The sequence below is a fragment of the Lepisosteus oculatus genome, chromosome 15 (assembly GCF_040954835.1).
Source record: "Lepisosteus oculatus isolate fLepOcu1 chromosome 15, fLepOcu1.hap2, whole genome shotgun sequence".
NCBI classification, from domain to species: Eukaryota; Metazoa; Chordata; class Actinopteri; order Semionotiformes; family Lepisosteidae; genus Lepisosteus; species Lepisosteus oculatus.
This window is the reverse complement of record NC_090710.1, coordinates 5,044,622-5,072,031: the sequence shown is the minus strand read 5'-3', so window position 1 is coordinate 5,072,031 and position 27,410 is coordinate 5,044,622. Positions and strand designations below refer to the sequence as shown.

At 35.8% G+C, this 27,410-nt stretch overlaps 1 protein-coding gene across 2 annotated transcripts in view; it reads right to left on the bottom strand.

Moving 5' to 3' along the window:
• Positions 1-27,410, bottom strand: part of fgf14 (fibroblast growth factor 14) — a 216,104-nt gene that overhangs the window by 181,978 nt on the left and 6,716 nt on the right. The window contains exon 1 of one of the 2 annotated variants that reach the window (XM_015363461.2): positions 10,104-10,201. The exons of the other annotated variant lie outside the window; for it this stretch is intronic. Within the exon in view, the coding sequence (XP_015218947.1) occupies positions 10,104-10,179 (76 nt within the window). The 5' untranslated portion in view covers positions 10,180-10,201. Of the gene's footprint in view, positions 1-10,103; positions 10,202-27,410 lie in introns of those variants that run through there. 2 annotated transcript variants of the gene reach the window in all.

Below are 27,410 nucleotides of genomic sequence, written 5' to 3'. Positions count from 1 at the left end.
ATTTTCTCCTCATGTTCACATGGTTTTCACCAGGTGCGCTGTTTCCTGCCACACTCCAAAGACATACTGTACTGGTAGAGTAGGTTAATTGACTTATGGGTATCTTAGTCCTGGTATGAGTGCCTGCCATGTGATTAACTGGCATCCTGTCTAGGCTGTATTCCATTTTGCACCCACTGCTTTCCAGGTTAGGCTACAGTTGACCAAAAACAGGATGAAGCAGTTAGAAAATAGACAGATATCCCATTGACCCTGTCTCTCATGGATAGAATAAAAAGTTACCAAGGTAATTTTCAAAGCTTTGTGCTTCAGAGCAGTATGTGTTTCCTATTTTTGGAAAGCAATTGTTAAAATTGAAGTGTATAAAAATAAAAGGAGGCAATACTGGCAATAAAAGAGATAAAACAATACTTTTTGGCACTTCAATATTGTTTTGAAAAAAAGATTTTGAGTGGATCACAAAAGTTTTGAAGCTCCTGTTGACTGTCAAAATGAAACAGAGAGTGTAGAAAATATTGTCCCCATTATATTTTGCCACATTCTGTTGTGTTACTCCTGGAAAACTCTATAGACATATTTTTCCCTCCTCTTGATCCACACAACATCCTCTACAATATTAATGTGTTTATAAAAGTTTTAACTAATTTATTTAATTAGCTCCCAAATAAAAACCCTAAAAAATGTTAATTAAAAAAGTATTCAACCCCTTAGCATTAACGCTCCGTAATAAGCTCTGCCTCCTTCAGAATTTGCACAATATGTTGACTGGAATCCACCTGTGTGCACGTAAAGTGGTTAACTGTTCAGATTGAACACACCTAACTTTGTAAGGTTAAATCCACCTGTGTTAGTGAGTTCCCACCTTTGGACATTGCATACAAAACAATATGAAGACAAAGGAGCTTCGGCATCAGCTAAGGAACCGAGTTGTGGGCAGACACAAGTCAGGTGAGGGATATAAAAAGACTTTAAAGGCACTGAGTATCCCAAGGAACTCTGTTAGATCAATTATCAGGAAGCGGAGGACACATGAAATTCCTCAGATTCTTCAATGACCAGGTTGGCCTCCAAAACTCAACAACTTGGCGAGAAGGACATTGGTCAGAGAGGCTGTCAAGAGGCCAAAAACAACCCTCAAAGACCTACAATGTCTCATAATCGAGATGGGAGGAACTGTGGGTGTGAGGAAGTTCCATCTTGAATATGCAAGATATCATCTCAGAGGCTCCTGTGTGCCTTTTCGCATGTGGAAAACAAATTGTGGTCTGATGAGACATAAATTGAGTTATTTGGCCTTAATGCCAAGCATTATGTCCAGCAAAAGAAAACCACTGCACACCAGTCATAAAAAACATCCCCACATTGAAACATAGCGGTAGCAGCATAATGGTGTGAGGTTGCTCTTCATTGGCAGGGACTGGTAGGCGTGGCTAAACAGAGGGCAGAATGAATGGAATCATAAAAAGGCAGATTCTGCAGCAAAACCTGGAACAGTCTGCAAAAGATCTGAAACTGGGATGGATATTCATATTGCAACAGGACAACATCCCGAAACACAACGACAAAGCGAACCTTGAGTGGCTTCAAAAGAAGGTGCAAATCCTTGAGTGACCCAGTCAAAGTTCAGACTTAAATCCCATAAACAGTCTGGCAGGAACTGAAGATTGCTTTACGTCACTGCTCCCCCCACAACCTGCAACAGCTGGAGGAATTTTGCAACAAAGAGTCCATGAAAAAATAACCCCCAAGATGTGAAAAGCTGGTAACAACATATTGCAAAAGACTTGAGGGTGTAATTACTGCAAATGGAGGAGCAACTGGATGCTTAAAGGGAGTGAATCCTTTGCAAATCTGGATTTTTCAGTTTTATATTTGTCAGATTTTTTTACAATAAAAATAATCATGCGCCATCAAAATGTTAAATATCTTCTGTTCATCGTACAAAGTAATTGTAACAAAGCAAAAGGTGGTAAAACTCCAAGGAAGGTGAACATTTTCTACTGTCCATCCACTGTAAAAACTACGTGAAACAGCTATATTATTAAAACAATTCAATACAATAAGCTCCCACTACAAAACTGGATGCCCTGTGAGTTTAAGTGCAGACCTAAAGCTGAACTGCTAGGCCTAGAGTAAGTTTTTTTTCTACTTGGGTGAGCAGGTTATTGTGAAAAAAAGTCAGTTGTGAACCTTTGTTTTATATACATGAGAGAAAGAGAACTGGTAGTTCCTAATTACAATGCAGGATACCATGAAGACAGACATTTTTTTTATCTTTAAACTTTTTATTTTTTAAAAAAGGTGTACCTTAACCTTACTCTTACTGTTCTTAATGAAAATGAACAGCTTTTAAGAATACTGTATCTAAAAAGATCTGGTGAATAGGAATTAGGCTGCACGGTGTGCTTGTCTGTGCATTTTCCTGAGCGCCTGTTTGTGTCATCAAGAAAAAGAACAAAAATTTGTAACACAAACTACCTTGAACTCAGCTGAAGTGAGTCAGGCTATCATTTCTTAATCTATGCACCGTATCATTGTTGCCATGGCGTTAGAACATGAAATGAAGTCGTGCATTAGACAGCTTCCTACAGTAAAGAAGAGCCTAATTGAATCAGCATACATATTTCCACAGGACATAAAAAGGTACAGTAAACAGATTCTGGCAGACAGATCATTCTGCAGCACCTGTAGTAGAGTTGTTCTCTTTCAGCATACAGCTTAATCACTGCCATAGTACAGTAAATGTCCATTTTTCTAGGGACAAAAAACAACAACAACTATAAACAGTATACACAATGCAATTGCTCTTTTCTTCTGTGACAACAAAAAGATACTTGAAATAAAATAAAATTACAAAGCATAACCTTCAGGTTTTATCTGCATCTGCAATGCAGTAATTGCCTCTATCTGTAGAGTAGAATTTGCGCACAAATGGCAATTTTTCAACACAAAGTTAAGCTAATTTCCTGTTTGATTCTCTCAATTGTCTCCATCTCACCTCATGTATAGCCAGGCAAAACAAATTCACAGAGTAAAATACACACTTTATTCTTTGATGTAGTTATTTACATACAGCCTCTGCTGCTGTATTAAGAATTTGCATTTTTTTCCAACTGCTACCATGGTTAAGTAACCTAATTAAATAATAACCAAAAGACCATAGATATAGCCTCTATTTATCAGTACTTCTTGCACCTAAGCAAATAGTCTGCAATGCATGGCAACGGATCATCAATATTTAAAAAAAATAAATGAAACTGACAAAATCATGATAAGGTTTTTTGGTCGTGCCATAAAAATCACAGTTCTTCACGTAAATGGGTGTAAAGGCCATAGCACACTGGATCTGATCTGTCGTTTGTTACCTGTCCAAAAAAATAATTAATCAAGTTGAATGCACATTAGATAATTTAAAACTGAAGAAAAATGAAAAGACAAAGTTTAAAGGCCCCAATATTAAACACAGAACAGAAAAATATTGATAGTTTTACAAAGCTTTCTTTTAAATATTTATCATACATTTTATGCAAAATAGTTAATGGGAATATTACTTACAGTATATCACCCTCTTGCCTAAATACATCACCTCCTACTTTCTGAATGCTGGACTTTCTGGGTCCTTGACTGCTCTTGGTCATCTAGTCATACTATTTTTTAACACCTTACCTTCAAAGTATTTATTTTTATCCATTATCACACATCACACATTTCACAAAACAAAAATGTTTGTTCTTGCTCCCTTGCTTAATGTTCAAAGTGCCTGAGAAGAGTGTAACCATAACATACACTCCTGGTCTAATTGCTGAAGGAAAAAAAAATCATTTAGTTAAAAAATTACAATGCAATTGCTCTTTCAATAAAGCATTTATACTTTGGTACTTTCACTTTTGTATTTAGGAGGACCAATGACTTTGATGCAACAATGAACTGGGAAATATTTAAACTCAAGGCTAAAGTCTACATACAGTACATCAAAATCCCATTCAAGCCCAGTCTGTGAGAATAGCCTGCAAAATAGTTTTTGAACTATAACAACTCAACAAACTACAACTAAAACAAACAGTAATCACAAATGCATAACAATCAGTTGCAATAAACAAATCAAATCCCAATACTGAATCCTGTGGATTGCTACTTGTAACAGGGCCTGTTAAATCATCTCCAGTCTGTCATTCCCTACTTCACTGACACAGAACTGGAAGCTGTTCTTTACAATACACAAACAAGACCACACTGAGGTGCAGATACTGTGTAGTGGGCATTTGGGTAGGGGGCAGGAAGAGTCTCACTTACTAGCTAGATTTGATTCACAATCCTACACGTGGTCTGTGGCACCGTTTAATTGAAAGTTGTGCTTAACTTTCTTGTCAAGTCTGGTCTTGTCAAGTCTGGTGTCCCCCAGGGCTCAATACTGGGCCTCTTGCTCTTCAGCATTTACATGTTCCCACTTGGTCAGCTTTTAAGATCACATGGCCTCAGCTTTCATTTTTACGCTGACGATACTCAAATATACATCCATACCAAACCTGACACTGATGTGGCTGTCTCTATTCTATCTAATTGCATCTCTGACATAAAAATTTGGATGACTCAAAACTTCCTTCATCTTAACTGTGACAAGACTGAAGTCATGCTTATTGGTACCCCCCATCAACTTCGTAAAGCCAGTCCTGTAACCTTATCTGTAGATGGCTCTGTACTTGAGCTTCAATCAAAATTGAAAAACCTTGGGGTTATATTCGATTCTGGCTTAACATTCGACCCACATGTACAGCATACTGTCAAAACATCTTTTTTTCACCTTAGAAATATCGCAAGACTACGCCCTATACTATCATTAACTGTGGCTGAAAAGCTGATCAACATATTTGTATTCTCTCGAATTGACTACTGCAATGCTCTACTCCCTGGGGTATCTAAATCTGCTCTGGACAAGCTGCAGTATGTCCAAAAGTCAGCAGCCAGAATCCTGACCAGGTCTAGTGCAAGTGTTCACATTACTCCTATCCTGGAGTCCTTGCACTGGCTTCCGGTCAAATTCCGCGTAGACTAAAATCCTCATGCTCACCTATAAGGCTTTACATGTCTCGGCACCTCAGTACCTCTCTTAACTTTTATCGCCCTACTCCCCACCTCGCAACCTCCGCTCTTCAAATTCTGCCCTCCTTACTGTCCCCCAAGCCCGTCTACATTGTATGGGCGACAGGGCCTTCTCCTGCTATGCCCCCAAGCTCTGGAACTCTTTGCCCAAGGATATTAGAGAGTCACCTTCTCTAAACTCCTTTAAATCTAGACTCAAAACCTTGTTCTTCAGAAAAGCCTTTACTTAACTGGTTCCATTCTTCACCCTTCTGCTCTTCTTAATACCACCTTCCACGGTCTCCTCTATTGTTATTGTTGTATTGTTGTAATTATAATTGTGTCCTATCTTGTGTAATTTTCTTAATTATTGTTGTAGTCTTCTTATTATTGTTATTGTCATCCTGTAAAGCGCTTTGAGAAGCCACCTTTAAAGGCGCTATATAAAATAAAGTTTATTATTATTATAACAACCTTTCAGCTCCATTTCAGCTCTTCCTCCAAACAAGGCTTTCTCCAGTTGAAAAGACGCAATCCTGAAGAAGAGCCTTTGCTAATGTTAGATACGCAGATGTTGAGAACATAATTTACAGACAATAAAAACTGGATGATGGATCAGATCAAGTGTTTAAAGGCCTTAAGAATTTAAATGCATTCATTACAGGAACGAAAACCTAACCCATTGATTTTTGTATACATATGATAATTCCACTAAAGTGTATGGACAGTCGTCTCCCTAGTAGCAAATTTAACACTAAAAAGATGACAAGCATTATGCAAGCTACAAAGCAATCTTGGTGTCATGTGGCACTTCCATATAGAGTACAGTCAACTATTTTCATGTTTAATCTACTTCTCACAGAATTTTCTGCTTTTTATTTAAAAAGATAGATTATGCAAGCGTCGGTAAAAAAAAAGTCCTGCCTGAGACTCAGATGAAACGGCTCAATTCATGTCTTAATGGGAGCAAACTGTGAAAACTATCTGAACTTACTGTAAAAAGAACAGAAAGATGAAATAAGATATCTGGACATTGAATGTCCAGGTCTTGTGGGTGCAGCTTATTACATCACTTGAATTAATGATACTCACTACCTGTTCTTCTATACCGTTTCAAATTATGGAAAAGATCGCTCATTAAGAGAAGGCTAGAAAAAATGTCTGCTCTGAGTACACTGTCTCGTAAGAATACTAAAGTGTAAAGCTAACATGACAAGTGAAAACGAAGCTATTAGTTTTTCTTGAGTGGCATATTTATAATGCTTACTACATTAATGAGCTGCCAGGAATACAAACAAAAAGCATTTGTTCGCAAAGCATTGCTAAAAAAAGTCTTACAGCATCTTTAACCTATAACCTAAACTGTTCAGTCTACTTTATCCTTTCTTCTTTTACAGATGTTTAAGTATTTATTTTTATTCCAATTTAGACAGTGGTACAATGGTTGCATGAACTACTGTAGACAAAATAAAACAGTATTATTTTACTCATCATTTAAACATTTAACAGCATTTTATAAGATGCTCAAACAAATCATTTGTCATACTGGAGATCTCTTAAAGGTAAACTTAAGGTCCAGTTCCATCTTTAGATCATGTAAGACGGGGGTCTCCTGTCCTGGTCCAGGAGAATCATGGGCCAGTTGCTACAGGTTCATCCAATGCTGGCACTAGAGGAAAAACTGCCTTTTTTCTGTGCAGAAGTAGACCAGATTAATGTTCAATAAGCACCATTAGCACTGTCAGGAAACACATTAACATGCTATGCAGGATATACTACATCATAGCCTGTCAAAATTAGACATGAATATTTCTAATCATCCACTTCATATAATTTAAATTATATCTAGGGTTTTACCACACTTAAGACACTGAATTAATAATGTATGCTATTGTTAAAAGGGTCTGGATGTTTTCTAGAAAAAATACATTCTATGGAGACAGTTCCTATCGAAATCTTAGGTATAGCAAACTAATAGCTAGAATAAAAGACTTTTCTTAACCGTGTGAATTAACATCATCATTTTGCAATGTCTTCTCTGAAAAAAAACACCTAACCTTAAAAAACAGGTATTGCTTTCTTAACAGTAGAAATGTTTTCCTTATTTTGAGTAAGTATTCTTTAACCTGTAATTTAGTTCTGCGTATTTAACGCACCAAAGTACAACATCTTTGATCGTAATAAGGGAATAGGAAGCAATTCCAAGTAATTTCCACTTGTTCTTGTTCCACTCCTCATTCTGAAGACATCCACTGGGTTAACATCGTCAGTGTCTTTAAGGAGTCTGAATACTTGTATCAGGTCCCTTTCTAGTCTACTTTGTTCAAGACTCAGAAAGTTATGTTCCTCTGGCCTGGCAGTGTAGGACATTCGCTTAAGCCCCAGAATGTATTTTATTGTGCTTCTCTGGATTGATTCCAGTGCAGCAATATTATCCATCATTTTTTTTTGAGTAGCAATAACATTTCCCACAGCCAGCACATTCATAGAATTTGATTCGATTTACTCAGCATCTGAAATGTTAATGATGGTAATAATTGTCTATGTTTGTACAGTACTTACATCACGAGTGATCCTAAACAGCTTCATATGTTGGAGGGGACAGCTCACTGTATGGCAGAAAAGGAGGACTAATTTTTTGTCTCCCCGAATTTCAACAGTCAATGAGCTTGAGTCAATGACATTCATCAAACAAATCATAATTGAAGCTTATAAATAAGTCAAATTCATTTTTTTTAGTGCCCACATTAGACCTATCAATTTTAGGCATTTATGGAGTCACTGTGCCCATTTTAAACACATTTTAAAACTAACTCACCTTTACCAGCTCAGACACATTTTTTACATTTTATTAATTCGATAAATTCATTTTAGACACTGTACTCATTGTGGACAACTGTTCACATTCAGTCATATACGTAGGAAGGGCACAGAGAGAAAACCTACCCCTTTTGCTCTTTACAATAAAACAATATTAGAAAATAAATTATTAAAGACTGTTGGTTAGAGCTTTTAAGACAAGCCGACCAACAATGACATGTTGCTGTGCATCAGACAGAGGCAGCAGTGGGAAGTGGTGATCGGGGCTCAGGACTCGTGACTAGAGAGGAGATTGTGTGTCACTTTCTGTATGGAGCACAGGCATTTGATTCAGATTAAGGGCAGTGAAATGCCTTGCTACACAAATGGGTACACATCTAAAGTATTTTGGATAAAAATGTTTTAATAATACTAAAACAAAAAAGTGAGGAATTAACCAGTCACCCATTGAAGAACTATCTGTTATCTCTGACATTGTGACCTCTTTCAAACCAAAACATCTGAATCAACATTGTGTACAAACTGTACTTGAACATAGCCATCATATAGTAAAATATCAGATGCAATAGTTGGCCCTAGAATATACCGAAAAGCGAATAGAAAGAAGGACAGTCAGAGGAAATAAAAAGACACCAGAGGTAAAATAAAATCAATTAGGCAAGCAGACCTAATGGATACCAGTCTATATTCACCTCTTTCCCATTGAAATGATAGTAGAACCAACTGTTAAAATTATAAAACAGCTCCAAAATGTGAAATCTGGTACATGTGCCAATTTGAACACTTGGACCATCATACAATTCTTCCACCAACATAATATCGCACCAGAACATATTATATTTTGATAAATTCATGTTAATCCACTTTTTTGTTTTTTGTGTGAGAGATTTTCTGATTAAATTTCAAACATTTACAGACTCCAAACAAGACACTGTCACAGACACCATCATGTTCACTTTGTATTAATTCAAATAGAAACTAGATGGATGAATATAATGGAATAGTCTACACTTCGATAACTTTGATAACAACAATTTTAAAAATAAATACTAACAAATAAGAAGTTACACCATGAGAACAAAATGCCAAGCAATTTACATGAAGTGTGTGGAAAAGTAAAGTGCTGGATTACCAAACAGCATGCCACAGTTAATAAATCACAGATGAAATATTACCAGCAAAAAATTATTAGAGAGAGTGTTGGTGGGGTGAAGCAGACAAACTTTACATTTATTCTCTTAATTATTTTAATTTATGGGTTAAGAATTGTACATAATGCCAGATGGATGAAGTGAATTTCTGAAAGTCAACCTGGTTTCAGTCTTTCTGCGATCTTTTATACATTTCTGGATTTATACTGCCCTCCCATTGGATTTTTTCTACTTGGTTTCTTAGTTATTTTTCATTATAAATGACATAAGGTCAGCTTACACTCTGCCAGACTTAAAACAGTGTAGAACACATAAAAGGAGGATATTGCTAAAAGGCTGCAAAAATCACATAAGAAAACACACACACACACACAAAAAGACCTCAGTATGTCTGACTGGGAAAGTTTTATTGTGTCTCAGACGTTAACAGAGACGGGTGTCTTTTTCATGGGCTTTCAGAGACTTGATTTAATAGGTAAAGAAAATGCTTGTTTAGTTTAGCTTGTTTAGAAATGCCATCCGTAACTCTGCTTGCCATGGTTTTGCTCCAATATGATTATAATAGCACTATGAAAATAAAAGGGAATCACATTAGCAGCAAACACTACTTTTAATAATGCACTGATCCACTGTAAACATTCTTGTGGCTTATCTTAAATACTATTACTGTAAAAAAAATTATCATCTCCTCCTTTAAGACCAAGGACAAAAGTTTAAAAAACCGCTTGAGCTTCAAACCAGCTATGAAAGTACACCTAAGCTTGTTTTTTAATCTCTAATGGAATGAGCCATTTCGCTCCTGACGGTTTGTTGTTTTTCTCTGGCATCTGAAATAAAGAGCAAAGAGACAACGGTTTTCCCAAAGCATGAAACCCTATTTAAATGTACCATACAACTGTAGATTGGGTTTTTACCAGGACTGCCTCCTGTGGGAGTCTTTTAAAGTAGCTTTTTTATCAGCAAGAAAACATTATTTCTTCAAAAACAATTATAGCTGAAGGAAATGTGGTCCTAAACTTTCTCATAAGATACGAGGGCTGGATCAAGACTTACCCTCCTTGCTGTGTATCTGTAGTCGGCGCTCCAAAACCCTCCAAAAAGAGTTCAGATGTTCAAAAGCAATGCCCATTTTTTCTTTCCTGCTTGCATGGCTTTGCTTCTTTGCTAACTTGCTCTTTAATCTCCTTCTTCTCCACCACTGTAACCTTCCTCAAATAACCCCACCTCTTTCCATATCTAACAGCCCACTCTGGCAATGTCCGTGTGAATGTCTTTGGAACTGCATAATGAATATTTCAGCTCAGATCATAGGAAGTCTTAGGGAAAACTTTTTAAAAGTGGGCCAAAATCAGTCCAACTTAGAACCGGAGCACTTCTTAACTGCTGTGTATTTCAGCTCTTTAGTTGCCAGTCCAGTACCAGTTTCAGTTGAACAGCAATAACTGCAATGGTGGTGTTGCAGGTTCAACCATTTATTATAGGAACAAGTAAAGGTTAACACCACGGTGAAAAATAAAAAGGAAAAAGAAGCGTAGAAGAAGGCTCAGCAGCCAAAACATTTTGTTTCTCCTTTCTGTTTTTCAGCGTGGAGTTAACCTTTGCTTATTCCTTTGCAGCCAATGTACACTGGCACAGCCCCACGCTCAAATACAGTACCATATATTGTGCACATGATAAAAAAACAGCAACCGGGCTTTTGTGACAAAAGGTGTGTGATGGCGGTGTATAATGTTTTGTGGTGCTAGAATATACCGATAAAAGATAACAAAATATTTTGGCTTGACAAAAAGTATTTGCTTCTTTCAAGAACTGTCTAAAATACAGCACAGCAAATGTGAGAAGCAGAATAAAATGTATATTCAGTATATTCAGTTTAATATACAGTAATATTACAATTAATCACTTAATATGAATACAAATATGAATGATATGAATACAGGACTGATATTCTTTAACTTGCAAGAGCTTCCAAAAGTAAATGTTAAGCTGGAAATGATAATGAATGAGAGTGAAGCTTATCAATTTGCAGTAAAGAGAAAAGTAATGTTTTCCATGAGACAAACCTCATCTGTGTTTGTTACAAAACTCAATAGGATGAAGCAAATCAGTCTGTTGTTATTAGACAATCATTTTGGCAAAGACTGATGCCATTTTAATCACAAGGAATTCTTATCCTCTAGGACTGTTGCTGGTATCACCTCCACTCAATGCTGTTGTTGGAGACCCTTATCTCCTGTCTACAGCATGTCTGTCTGGACTGTGGGGTCCCTCTTTGATGTCTTCTTCTCATAAGTAAGTTGCCTGAGTTGCAATTAGAAAAAAGAAAACTAGAACCTCTTGCCAGATATACATGTAGTCAACTGGCTGAGTTAGGACAACACATTCAGTTTACAATGTGGTCAAAGTGTAGATAACATATGCAATGGTCAGAGTGCCTCGGTGAAAAATTATGCTTCATGACTGTTGCTGCTTATCTAGAAACCTCTTCCCTGTTTTCTGAAAATATATTGCTAAAAATAATACCTTAGATGTATTTTAGGGTGTCTTACTGGTCTGATTCAGTATCATTTGTCCCCAAGTTTATGCATAGCATTACTGAAAGGAATATACTGTATACTGTATTTATAATGGATAATTCAGCTTCAGTGTCTGCAAGAAACTACAATTAACACTCACAATGTGTGTAATTTCTTTAACTGTTGTGCTTTGTCATTATCACAGGAGGAGAGCTTTTCTCTGAAGAAAATGATTAAACACTGAGCAGACTGCGAACAAGCATACAAACAGAAAGGGTATCGAGTTCACAGGAGTAAAAAGAAAATGAGAACTTCCCCAAAGGTCAGCATAAAATGTTGACAGTGCTGTGTAAGTGTGGATCAAAAAGGAACGTTACCAAAGCAATGGGTTTGTCAAGAATAATGGATGAACCAGAATGTAATGTTTTGTTCAGGACTGGGAATTGTTCCACCACTCAGAACAATGCTAAAAGCCAAACGTACACCTCAGAATGGTACTGTTGCAATATATGCTTGCTGCACTGCACCAAAATTTAGAGTCTACTGCACAACCTCAAAAAACATCTCCCTTAACAGAGATCTGGAACCAGTGAAAAGCAACCTGCTGGCTCAACAACTTTAAATGTGTTGTTTGTTCTGCTTTGCTGTGAAAATAGTCTACCTTTGGTGAAGATCTATATCTCACAAAAATTAGACCATTAGTATAACACAATACGTCTGTGTAATGACGAATGCACTGTAACAACCTTCTATTGAACATATATACAGTATACTGGATATAATATAATATAATTAAGCAATTTTGAGCATTGTGAAAACAGCTAGCTCTACATTTTTATAAAGTAAATAATATTAGAAGTTTTTTAACAGCAGTCTAACGTGTATCACAACTTAAGAGTTGCTGCAAATTCATAACACTATCTTCTGGGTATAATTAATGCCACTTAAATGTTATCTTCTCTTTCAAAGAAAGATTTCTCTGGGAACATGAATGGCATGTCTGCATCAGCAATATTAACCTACTTTAAAAAGAAAGGACAACAGAAGAACGTCTTCTCATGAGACTTTGTTTCACCTTCTTTTGCTCGGTTTTAACTTGTATAAAGAAGAACAAAAAAATACCATAAATGTACTGCAATTTAGAACACATACATTAATTGTCATTTGTGGAAATCTTAGGTTTTTGTGGAATTCCTGAAAGATCATTAGGAAGATCTTAAGTTTTCTCTGTTTGTTTTCATATACCCAACAAACTTCCTTCCACATTCTGGAGCTTACCTCACAAATATTGTCCGTACAGATCAACATATGCTTTCTACGTGAAAGACATCAGCCTGGTCTTCCTGATTCACCTAAACACACATTTGTCTATCAGTACCAGAATGAGGATGATCCCTTATAGAACTAAAACATATTTTTTTATCAGATCTATAACATTCCATCCTTATCACACTTTCTTCTTAGATGTTGCTACAGTAGAATATATATAATATAGTAAAATATTCTGATATTAAGCATTGTGACATTAATCATTCAATTCTGTAGTAAATTTACTGTACTCACACAAATACCCTCTCATTCTCTTATCTCCTTTTCTCTTTAATGGTAACCTTATCATTATATATTGTCTTAAAACATAAACTAATTATCTTGATCAAATCTAGGAAGAAAGAGTAAGGACAAACAGAGACTCCCGCAAAAGTACCAATTACAGATTTTTAACACCTAAACTTAACAAGCACTTCCTGTTCTTCACACGTTAGCCATGGAAACTACAGACCGAACATCAGGTACAACAAAAAATAGGGACCGATATGCAACAGAGATCACTGATCTCTAAATAAGGAAATATAGATGAGATCAAATGTAAAATGGAAATAAAGGCTACAAAACACATGTAAAAAAACAAAGTTTTAAGATCCATTTGTTTCCATCACATTACCAGATGTACCATTATACTGTGACTTGGAGATCTTAACCCATATTAGTGGTCATTCTTTGTGGTGCCATGCTTTTTGGGTCATTAGTGGTCCTGCTTATCAATTCAATAAAGTCCAAATGACAACTGAATTACATCCAACGTACTTTGTAATTTTCTTCCTTGAGAAAAAAGGTATACTCATAATTGACAGGTTAAACTCTGGAGACAAACAACAAAGAGTATTGCAATAATTACTGAAGTACATAAAAAGTATGCATTTAAATACATTCTACATTATGAATTTATAGCTTTTGGATACAAAAAGTTCCATAGTTATTTCCGATATACTGTACTACCACCACTTCAGAGATATCTTTAAAGGATTCTTTCGGAACTTATGAAACACCATTTCAAATTAAAAACATTTCTCTCATATCAACATGCCAAGCCTTTTCTTCAATGTATGAAGTGAATAGTAAAAACAGTAAATATTCATCTTGTGAACACAGAGATGAAAGTAAAGCATACAGTATAGGTTTGTGACAAAGAACAATCAATAAACCAAGTCTCAGGGCAGATAGGAATGGCAACAGAAATGCAAAACACAACAGTCAAACTTCAGTTCAGAAAATACATGAGATGTGCTTCCAAGAGATTACCTAAACTTTTTTAAGGCAGTGATTAAGCCATAAATGTTATAGCAGTGTTTTGTGTACTGTAGGTCGAAGAATAGCACGAGTGTTCTGCTGTGGCAAAACTTGATAACAGAAACTTTACCTTAAATAAGCCCTATTTTTAGAAAAGTTATCATGTCAACAGTTTGAGGATACGTTTAATGAATAACATTTAATGAATAACCAAAAATGTATTTCTCTTACTAGCAACAATATGTGTACAGTATGCTTTTAAACATACCAGTAATTAAAATTGATCAACTGCTATAGAAAAGACATTTAATTTTTTTTTGTTGGACTGTAAATTAAATTCATGCAATACTACATAAGAAGCCTTTTTTTCTAAATCTGAGCTTGGTGCTGAAAGATGCAAAAGTCACTTTTGAACCCAGAAAGTTATGTGAAATACGACAACTATCCAAAGTGCATTTTTCCTACATCTTTTACATATTAGCAGGGCACAAAGTATGAAGATTGAATAATTATCTTTTAACTGTTAATATTAAAGTCAGTATTTAATCAAGTTATATTCAATAGCATTCTTACTCCTAAACTTAAGTCTCTACATTTGTTGCCTATAAAGTCACTTATTCAATACAAGATTTTGTTACTGACTTTCAAGGCTCTAAACAATCTGGCTCATCATACAACTCTGAACTCCTCCATGTTTACACAGCCTCCCATAGGCTCCATTCAGTTGAGGCTGGTCCTCTACTCACCATACTGAGGACTAAATCACAGACTTTAGGTGACCATTCTCTGTCACTGCTCTGTTGTTATGGAATGACCTTCCTTATACTCTATGAGAGACAACGTCTCTGACTCTCTTCAAATTCAGCCTTAAATTTATCTTTTTTACCAAGGTCTATGTCTGATTGCCCTACATCTGTTTATTTTTTTCTTCTTTTTTAATGTACTTTTTTGTGTCTTTTTCTGTATTCACCATGTGCAAGTAACAAGTTCCAATACAGCAATCTTTTTTTTTTTACATTTTCTATTCTTAAATTAATATTGATGGTAAAGAATGTTTGTGAACATATCATTACAGCATTTACTGTACATAACCAACAATTATTTGTTCAGAATTGTTTTTTAAATGTAGAGTACTGCAATTACTGAAAGCATCCCATTAGCAAGGACATTTAAAGAACTGAGACTTGGACACTGGACAACTGGGACATTGAGAGGAAAAGAACTGTCAGTCACTGTATTCCATCTGAAGAGCAGTTCCAGCTTACTAGAATTCTTTAGCATAACCATTACTTCAGATTCTCTACAGTTTAAAGTACTTTAGCAGAGAACTTTTCAGGCTAACGTTTGCATCACTTTGAATGTCTGGATGTTTATCAATGGGCTCTGCTTGTCAACCCACCCTACTCTTTTCAAGCAGACACACAAAAAGTTACCTAGCAATTACCCTGAACTGAAGTTCATATAGTAAACTTGACAACTGAGTAAACACATATCTGGAAAACTGAAAACTATTGCTGACTTTATTCATAAAGCATATAGAAATTCTACTTGGTGGAGATTCTCTAAAATAAAACCAGGACTGAAGTGGTTTGTTCTGATGGCTTTACACTGTCACCTGTATCTATGCTAGCAAAACAATGTTACTTGCACCTTACAGCCATATACTACGTACTGTATGTGACAATCAAGTTGCTCTTTCTAGAAAACAAAATATGGTCAAACTGGAGTGCAAAGTGTTCATCAAGCCCTTTAAGTTTAAGTACTGTTTAAGCTTGACTTTATCTGTAAGTTTCAAAAGAATGACTTACTAGTAAGCTGAAACCACACAAGAAATGAATAACTGACGTTATTGAGTTTCAAGGACGTGAAGAATATCATGAAGAAGCACTGTAAAATACTAAATACCAAATCAAATATTTCAAAGAACTCAGTATCTAAATGGACATGAGTTTCCTGCAATGGGAATTTCCTGCAACCTCCAATTACCAAAGATGCTAGATTCACCAAATGACCTCCTCCTTGTTTTGAAACATTTCTAATGTTATTAAAACATCCTCAGAGCTATTAAGCTTATTCCATCAGAGGGATGGCTTTTGACTACCGTATAAAACTTAATATAGGGTAACGGGTTTCATGAGGGACCAGTCACTGGCAAAAAGCAACTGAATTTCTGCTTTTTTTCCATCCCTGCCGCAAACTTCCATGTGTATATCCGACGTTACAGCCAGAAACTTTCCTATGCCATCTGAAACAGAGCCATTGCACGCTTTCTCAAGGGTATGGCAAAACTTTGGAAATCTAAGGGCGCAATGAGAAAAGAAGAAGAAAAAAAATAATTTGAAGAATTTGCAAGAAAAAAAGGAATTATCTAGCAAATACATAACAGACTAAATGTTTGCTTACATTACGTCTATCACCTATCCACTTTGGTGTACTAGTTATAACTATATTAAGCCAATTAAATTGCATTAAAAATAGAGCCTAACAATTATAGATGTACTGGAAACACAGTACTATCACTGAACAAAAAATAATGATTTTCTAATGTCCTTTTTCAGACTTCTAATTATCAAAGTTTTACAGCTCATATTAAGCAATGTAGTTCAGGTGGGTAGCTGCGTCAGCATGCGTAGGCTGCAAAGGAACAAGTAATAGGTTTATCCCATGCTGAAAAAAAGAAGAAAGAGAACACAACGTTTCGGCCGTGGAGCCTTCTTCAGGTGCCACCTGAAGAAGGCTCCACGGCCGAAACGTGTTCTCTTTCTTCTTTTTTTCAGCATGGAATAAACCTATTACTTGTTCCATATTAAGCAATTACACCAGGCAAGCATCACATGTCTTCATTGCAAATGTAAATTGTATTTTGTAATAGATCCAAATTTTGAATCCAAATCTGTCTTTTTTGGAAAACATTTAGTACAGTACCAGTCATAATGCAATATCAGGTGAGTTTTAAGATTTAGAAATCAAGAAATTCTGGTGAAAGAGCTGAAAAATATAGTATTCATTATAGTTCAGCCCACCCTGTGGCTGATGGCTTCAGGACACAAAGTCAGGCTTGTCCCTCTCAGGTGACATAGTGTGCCTGTCTTAGCCTATGAATCCTATTAGAGTGCAATGGCTCTATCACACTGAAGAGCTAATGAAGTAGTGAGTTCAGTCAGTGCAGTAAGTCTTACTTTTTCTCTGATAAAGAAAATTCACATGAAGTACATGGGCTATACACAATTTTAAATAAAAGTATGTCCATGTATCTGATGAGTATAAATCCCACAGGAGCAGAGGAGAGCTACACATGCTGGTCTTATGAGCTCTGCAGTTCATATTAGTGAAAGGCTTTCGGTTGCCTCAATGTGCTGCCGAGAGGTTTATTGTCCACATCAATTAACTACCAGCTTTGGTAACACACTGAGGCACAACTGCCGATCTTTGCACAAAAAGCCCCAGGGCCAATTAAACATAAGACCTAAATTAACCTTTCTTCTCGAAGCACAGACTGGTAAACCTACGTGACCTAGCAATTCGGTCATACTCATACCTTGGAGACACTGGTTTAATATCACTCTACTGTTGTAAATAAGGGTGTAAACCTTATTATATACAGAATTCTAAATTGTTTTTTGTTTGTGTATGAGCTTTAGATTTCGATCGCTTCTTTAATCTTGAGCTTTTTTTCCTTTATGCTTAAAGAAAAGACCTGAGGCTGATGTTTAGTATAAGTAATGGCTCTCTTTCTTAACTCAATAAATTCAACACCTGATACAGGTGAACATTAAATGTCAACCAAAAACTATTCAGTCATTTGTTATACATTTAGGTAAAAACTTTGATTTACAAACTGTTCTATCCCTTTTTGTTTATAAACACATTTTTAACAACACATTTTTGTTACATTGTTGTAGTTTAAGCATCTACAGTACCTCCACTCCACACACACTGAACGGATGAGTTTAATTAGGTCTGTTTAAAATTCCCCCTTAAATGCTACATTCAGATATACAGGTAGTACATGTTCCATATGCGACATAGCTCACATTTTAATGCTCACATTGAATTGCTTTTTTCAATTTTCAGACAGTAGTACTTTGGTGCATGACAAAATTTCAGCATTCAGTCTCATTTTTGCAATACTTAAAGATAACAATTAAAAGGATGCAATGAAGAGTGTAATGAAATTCAATAACTGGGTTGGTTTGAGAACAAATAAGGTTAAATTAATCTCATCATCATTCACTTCACCTACAGTACATGTACTGCCTGATAACACAAATAATTCTCACAAAAGCAACATAAAAAGAGTACCAATATAATTACATCCCTGTTATCCCTAAAAAGGCTTTCAATACAGACACTGTAAAATTATTTTAATGAATTTACTATGAATATTGGTTATCATTTCCAGTCCTGAATGACCCCTTTTTCATTTGGATTTTAATTCCAGCTGAGCTCTTAATTGCTAATACTAAATGGACAAAAGCATGAAAAGGTAACCTATTAACAATATAAATATGGTCAGGGAGATCACACGATGAAAACATACATACAGTACATGGTGACATATTTGAATAATCCATCCATCTACTGTATTTTCTAACCACTTCTTTCAGTTCAGGGTCGCAGAGGAGCCAAAGCCTATCCGAGTGACATGAACAAGGCAGGGTACACCCTGGACGAAACAGACACATACATGTACACACCCACACCAGGGACAGCATTCCCAGAAGCCAATTAAGCTACTAGTAGGTCTTTGGACTGTAAGCAGGAAATAGAAGTACCAGAGGAAACCCACGCAAACATGGGAGAACATGCAAACTCCACGCAGATACCGTAGCACCGCAGGCTCAAAAGTGAACCCAGTGTTTCCGTGCAGCAATGCTAAACACTACGTTAACCGTGCCTCCCCACCTGAATAACTTTGCAACAATATGTCCAAGATGTGTAACATGAGGGCAGTCTCAGGAGAAACATTTGCTGCAAAATGTAAGCATAGCGCATCTTTTGTTGCATTTTGACAATTTGTCCTATAAATACTTCTTGCTGAATCATCTTTTTTAAGTGTCCAGTTATAACTCCTAAAATTCACTTGAATATAAACTTGAATACATTAAAATTTAAATATAAATATATGAAGAAAGCTTTATGGCTTTATAACTACTCTGTATGAGTAATGACACATTGACTTAAACAGCTGACAAATGTGCTGCAGAGAAAAGGAAAACTGAAGATGTCACTTCAGAAAAACTGAGAACATGTGAAAACATCACCATCCGCTCCTGTGGTCTGCCTTGTCACGAAATGTAAAGACGCCAGCAAACTGCAATGAAAAACCTTCAAAGTAAATGAGCATGGCAAACAGCTTGGAAAGAGCTACACCTGAAGTTGAGCTGTAAGGAGGTGCTGTATGTACAAATTAAAATACTGTAAATTATAAGATTAGTATTCAGTATACACTCAAGAGCCATTAGTGACCTAATTTTTCCACATATTGCTGTTATTGCTTCTAAGACCCATCCCCCAGAATGTCCTTCTTTTGGCATCTTCATTACATATCTCTGTGTACATCTTAATTTAAACCTTGATCTAATTATAAATATTGCTGCCCTTTACAGCTCTATGTGACCTTAAACCATTGCAGGCAAAACATTATAACACCACTGTACCCTTGCCTTTGTATCAGTCAATAAGCTATTAGAAATCCAGAGTTTTACAAAGAACTGTGTACAAATGCCCTGAACCCATAATTAAGCCATTATTAAACTATGTGGTCACTGCCTAAGGAGAGAAAACCACTGAACTCATAATAAATATGTAGCACATTGTTTGGATTAACACTTGTACGGCACATTATGCACACAATTTACATTATATATTTGATATTAAAAATTGGTGTCCCAAATCCTAGCCCATAATAACATCACAACTATCCAAATTCATGTGAAAGGAGCAAACTTTTTCTTTTGCAACTTTCCTGTTTTAAAGATTGCATCCTTAGTACCAAAAAAAAAGACACAAAAAGTACCAGTGGGAATAGTGTTTCTTCAAACATGAGCATGGTGCAGACCAGTACTTATGTAACTGCTACTATAAAATAATAAATTTTACATAGAGATATTCAAAGGTTGCATAGCCTTAAAATTAAATCCAAACATGTGTTCTAAATGTCAAACTCTTTAATTATCTTAGGAACCATATCACGCTGTGGAAGACCTGTTTTACTCTATATAGTTTAAAAAACATGTTTGTCATGCTACCGATAAGAGAAAGTATTCCCCTAACATAATAAACATGCAGTTTTATACTGCACATGGCACAGACAAGATGGCCAAGCAATGATTTCATGCGTAGACAAAAATTTCATAATTACAAGGATTAAACATGTAATTACAAGGATTAAACATGACACTGAAAAAATCCCTTTTTTCAGTGTCGTCTATAAAGTACTATGACTTAAAAAATTAAGGGAATGGTACAATTCCAAAATGCCAAAATGCAGTTTTAATAGGAATTTTTGGGGGGCATACACATCATTCACTCATTTCAGGTCACAGTACAAAATCAAAGTATATGAATATGAATATGAATTTACTGCACATCCATGCCATTCTTGATTCTGAATGATTTATGTTCCTGTGTGTGATCAGAAATGTCTGAATTAGTTTAGGAAACATCGAAGATTTGGGATATAGCATGATTTCCTTTTAGCCAACTCTCCCCTTTTTCTCCCCTTGCTCTTTTGGCACCATTTCAGTTACTGAGCTCTGCCACTCAACAGAACAAGAGCACTAGTAATGACAAATCGGAATTCAATTCATGTCCATGCGACCGGTGATGAGGTAGCAACAACACAGAAAAACTATAAGATGATGTACTTGCTACAACGTTGGAAATGCTAGACCTCATTTCTTTAGTTCACATTAGTTCCTTCCTTCAGAATAAATTCTAGTTTCAAACACACAGTTGCCTTTAAAAAAAATGTTAAAGTCCCACGCTGTTACTGCTACATCAAATAACACAATAGTATTCATTTCAGGTTTCACAGGATTACCTTGAATTACCTTTGTGCCACATGTTACCATGTATCTAGGGTAATTGGGTACTAATTGTTCTCATTCCTAATCATAAAGCCTTTTTTCACAGATAATTGGGTACAGTATAACGCATTTTATAAAGATAGTTAATGATTTAAAAATGTTAAGTGTATGTCGGTTGCTAAAGTAAGCAATGCTTTTTTTATATAAAGTCAACATTTTGTGGAGCTGTAGAAATACTGATACAGTGCATAGACTGAACCTCTCTTCCTTCTTGAATTATTTAAATCCAGTGCTGAGCAGTAATGATCAGAAACATCAGCAACTTAATCAGATACACAAAGAAACAGTTAAAAGTCAGATTCTAAAAACATTTTCTTCCACAGTGAGTAATTACTAAACTAAAGTGCCAAAGGCACTCAAAATGCCCTTTCTGAAAATATACAATATACAACCCTGGGTTTGAATATTCTTGCTGAATTACCACAACAAATAGACAGGATTAAAGCTATTTCCATCAAATAATTCTTCTAACTGTTAAACTATACAAACTAAAAGCTGTACACATTCACCTCTTTTACTTGAAAGCCGCCCTGTATTTGACGGTATTCAGGCTGTTCCTTCCAATCAAGCACCACCACGGACACATTATCGATAGTACACTTTGGCTTTGTACACAGCTCAGGTGTGTGTTAATTTGAAGGATCTTTCTGGATGCACTTTTTGCTTAGTGCTCTGGTTTTCTTCCATGAAAAAAAGCTATACAGAAGGATAGGTCTGATTATTTGAAATTAGGGGGAGCAGGGAGATTTCTTACTCAGGATGTTTGTTCCCTGAGTAAGTCAGAGCATCCTTTAGTGGCTATAAAACTCCAGAGAAAACTGAATGAACATGATGGGCCAAATGGCCTCCTCTTATTTCTGGAGTTTTAATGATGATAAAAGAAGCTAGATCAGCTCCTAATCCACAGCGACAACACCGCCGTTTCCAAGTGAATGGCACTCTCCAACAGCAAATAAGACCAACCTGTCTTTGTGAGCTACCATAGCTACAGTATGCTCAATTACAAAGTGACCTCCATTACCAGTACTGGTCACACTGGAACATACAGTAGGTGGGCCAAGAACCACTCACATTAGTAATCCATCAGGTTTCCAAAGCTCAAGAAATCTGTGAGCGACTTATTGATTATATGACCTGCAAAACACACAAATACAAACTTGCAACGTGAGCAAAGTATTACAGTTTATATAAAGGTAATATACTTCCAATCAGCTTTCTTTAACCAATCCCTCTCATTTCTAGCAACTAAGAAGTAAAACAGACTGAATTTCTTCAAGAACAGGGAAGCTTAAGTCTTTGGCAAATACCATGAATATCGCAAGGATTCTTTAACCTTGTTACCACAGAGAGGGTACTATTTGAAAATATTCAAAACTATGGTTATGAAAGATAAGAACTATATCAAGTGAATAGCAAACAGCACAGCTAAACTGCCTACCGCAGTTACTACGGATTTTCTGTTCTGAACCTGTTACCATTTATTTTAAATGAAATATCCCATTTTAAAATGTCCAATGTCCCAGATTTTTAATTGGGAATTTTGGATGTAGCATTTTATTTTTTAAATCTTTCTTTGCAAACATAGTACCTACTACTGTAAATTACAAGAGAGCAATGCGTATAAATATTTAACTCTATTTAAAGTAAGGCATTCAGTTGGTACATTCCAGTGATAATCAAGTCAAAGCAGCAGATTTCTTCAGCAACAGTGAAACACAAACCAGAGGCCACGTGTGGGAACTACTGTACTGTATGTGGAGAAGCATGAAAAAACAAGAACAGAAAGCACTTCTGTACCCAAAGGGTTGTGGGAGTATAGAACACATTAATTAGCCATTCTGTTGAAGGCTGTACCACCCTGGCTTCTTACACAAAATGACTGGATGTGGTCAGTGGTCAGTGGATCAATTCACTACCAAACAGTCTTAATGGGCTAAATGACCACTTCTTGTTTGTAACCTTGCTGACAGAAAGAAATGAAAGTGTCAACAAACGAAAACGAAGCAACCAGACAAGAGTTAACAATGGGTTACTAACTGTACAAAAAATGGCAGCTGACTTGTAATTTACAAATTAACTCTAATTGTTAGTTTATCAAACAATTAATAGCCTGCTTTGTTTCACGGATTAGAAAGCTATTTTAACCCAGCTGATATTTTATTTGTCAATGCCCCCATTCTACATTCAATCCCTATAATTATACGTACAATCTGCAGGCTTGCTTTTTTCGGCACAAATGAAGTCTAAGTGGTGAACATGCAAAATAATGCTGTATTCATTTAGCTGCCAATTGTTGTTTTTTTAAAGAGTCAGTACATAATTTGCAGAGTGTGTTTTCTGAACATTGGCAGCAGTACTGACGCTTAATTCAGAGAAAAAAACTGCGCAAAGGAAACAAGTACTGTATATCAGCATTATTCCACTATTAAAATGCATGGGTAATTTCAGGCAGTATTCGAGGGAAAGTTTTTTTTTACACCAGCTGGGCAGGAAAAGCTCACAGCAGGAAATCAATCTTTCTACAGCGATATGTACTGTAGCTGATTTAATTGGGAAAAATCCATACACCGAATATTACAGCAGGGAAACGCAATGCAAAACTACAGACTAAGAGAAGAGAAGCCGGATTGGAACAACAAAATAAAAGCTTGGCCTGCAAATGATCCGAGAGTTCATATATTATTAAGGAAAGTGTCATATTCATTTATAACACCGTCATTTTAAAAAGGACCCCAGCTGAATCTCAGTGGCATCAGACTCACCGAGGTCAACGTCTATCCCAGACATTGCGATAAACACTTGCTCTTTATGTCAGACAGCATTGTAAAATTACAAAGATGAACACTAACAAAAAACATATTGCTGGAGGGCAATAAAAAAAACAATAATTTAGACCACATTTGTACACAGAAGAGTTTCAAAAAGCAGTCTGTTTGACTAGAAGACTCATGTTTACTCTGATAATGTTTCCAGGCAACAAACTGCACACAAGCCTGCAACAACAAAGGACGCTTGCATGCAAAGCTGTATAGGTTGACTTATGGTCAAATATTTTCAAATTATAGTTAATCACAAAGAATACTACTAATCTTTAAAGTCTCCTTCCGATTAACAGATTTTGTTTTTCTGAGTATTAAACTGTCCAAAGCACCAATGGCATGTAAAAATTACTACCTCAGGTTTGGGATCTTTCATGGCATTAGCAATGCCGTCAATAGAAGCAGCTGATCAATTTCTTCCAAAAGTGAAATTACCCGATTTAATTAGCTACTGCTTACACTGCAGTACTTTCCAGCCTCTGTGGTAGCAACTCACGAAACAATGTAAACAAAAAATGACAGCTTAAAAATAAATGGTTACATACTAGTAATTAGGATAGTTTTGGAAATGCTTGTTATCACTTGGGATGGAGAACGTACTATGTATTTGTTGTTTTTTGTGTTTCGGAAAAATCTAGACCTGGGCTAGCTCATTCGGAGAGTCTAGTGCTGCAATGGTATAGTATTTAAAGAGCAGGAAAAGAATTGATGAGACTTACACAACACAATCAATAGCTGGTGATACCTTGGTGGAATCCAGTTACATCACACATAAATCCAATGCTGTAAGGATATCTAAACCCACCTATTTACTGCCATAGGGAAGATAAAGTAAAATAAATGTGTGCCTTTAAAAACCTAAAAAAACATTTCATTGAAAACCAAAAAATGATGCGACTTCCTAAAAATGGGGGGGCATACAAATTTGCAATAACACAGGGAAAACCACAAATCCTGATTTGCATTCAATGAGCAGATCAAATGGCAACCTGACAATACATTCAGCCCCGTTGTGAGGAAAAGGCTCTTTACAACTGGGAATCACCTTGAAACAGTTGTCACCAGCTGTAGGGCACATCAGCTGGTAGTACACAGCATTTCTGCTGTTCAGAAACAGTTCAGATATAAAGCCTGAATTGAACCTATGGGGACGTACTAGAAGTAACAGTTAACAGTCTTCTACACGTGGGCACCCAGAACACAGTCATAATCCTCCTGCTCAATGACCAGTTAGTTAAACTCCCTCGGTGATCAAGATACACATTCAGAACCGTGGACTAGGAACCATAGCTCTACAATGTGTATTTAAAGGAATAAGTATTTAAAGGAAAACAGTTAGGAAAAGCTATTGTACACAATGTAAGATTTTGCTCTGGATATAAACAATTCAATAGGCTCCAACTCCCCCGCAGTTAGAAAATGGACAGATGTGCTGGATAAAATTCAGCCACATCCACAGCAAGGCACATTCTGAATTGTGGGAACTTCGATTGCTGATATCAGGAGAATAGAAAAGTATTTTACACTTTTTGAGTGATTTTGCAGAGAATTCACTAAAGATATGGAGATAATTGCTTGCAATATTCAGTGGGCTTGACCTATAAATAGACACTTTACCTTTTAACTGAACATTAGCAAATTAATTCTACACATAATTTGCTCAAAGAGAAAATACAGTATTTGTTCTCTATCCACTCAACCTGGATAGGTGTATAAGCTTAGCTATATATAGACATATTTCAAGTACACAACAGGTCAATTTTTCATTGGAAGGGAACAATTCTTGTATTTAACCTGGATGGACAGCATAGTGGCTTAGTTTATTATATTTTCCTTCAAATGTTATACAAATTGTCAAACAGACAAAGTATCAAAAGAAAATACTTACATGCACCGGCAAAAAGAAAAACATTTCTAATGTGTTTGCTATTATTTGGTACAAATATAAACAAGAGATTTAGTGCTCAGTTCAAGTGAAGTACAGTATGTAGACCAAAAAAGTGACACAATTACAAAACCAAAAAAAGGCTGGCACTCTTAAGTCTTGCACCTCTACAGGCTCTAAATGAAAACTGTCAAGTCTTAAAGAGCTTCTACAGCTTATCAAATGCGATATCCGCTCCCAAAGTCATGTTATTCCAGGTTAATTAACAAGACATATCTTTGGCTCTATAAGGCTGTACCACCATACACAGGCAACATTTTAGTATCCTTTACAACATTTTTTACGGCTTGAGAGTAAGATTAATGTTAATCCAATTAAACTTGATTTTAGGACAGTAGTTCATATTTTATATACAGTACTCATTTGTATTAGAAATCTTTTCATAACTATTGACTTAAAAAGTGAAAACATCTACAGTACATACAGTACTTCAACCCGCACAAGTATTTGTAGGATTGATCAGGACAAAGAAAGTAGAAACTCTCGTACAATATACAACACTCATTTTTTTGTTGTAAGAATAAAACACTGACACTTCCATCAGTTCTTAATCAGAGATTTGCACACTGCAGTGTGTAGGAGTTTCTCCTTTGTTTCCCAATAAAGTATTTAAAATATCAACTAAATATATATCTATTGAGAATTAAAGATATACTTTGAACATGAATTATATCTAGAATCCCATTTAGTCCAAGTAGCACAGAATCCTGTAAATCTGGTCTGTTTTAAATATTTTAACCTAATAAACCTGTTGAAGTGTTTTTAGTGTAATGGGTATTTAATCACTCTGTCTTAATGTAAAAATGCTTTCTCAGGAGCAGAATACACCTGCAAAGCCATTCTAACTTCTTGACTATGCCTTACATCATTGGTCTTGGCAAAGTGGTATGAGAAGGACAGTATACTATAAAAAGTATTTTGTCTTCTTTTAGCATGCACTGATAAGCATACTGTACATTTAAAGTCCACAAGCTCTAGAATGTCCAGATTGAAAACCATAAAGCCACTTTAACAAGACATAATATCATTACCTATGGGATTTTTCAATATTGCTCATTAGCAGCCTTATGTATTATGTAGGATAAAACAAAAACATGAACCATATACAAAGTACAACATGTCCATAATATAAAGCTGAATCTGACCCATAATATCATATATTTCTACTTATAAAAGCAGAAATTATGACTAAAAGCTTCTTCTTTATCAAATGTCTTGACAACATGTTTTTTACAGTGTGTGATGAACCTGTGAATTCTCTAGATTCATGCCGTTTGCTATCCAAAAGCTCATACGCCCATTCTTGTGAACATCAGAACTCTATGATAAATATGCAAGTATTGGGAGTTTTTAAAGAAATAAATCCTACCCACAATTCTCTTAGAAAAGAAAAATGCTTATTTTTAATGTCATTATTTTGA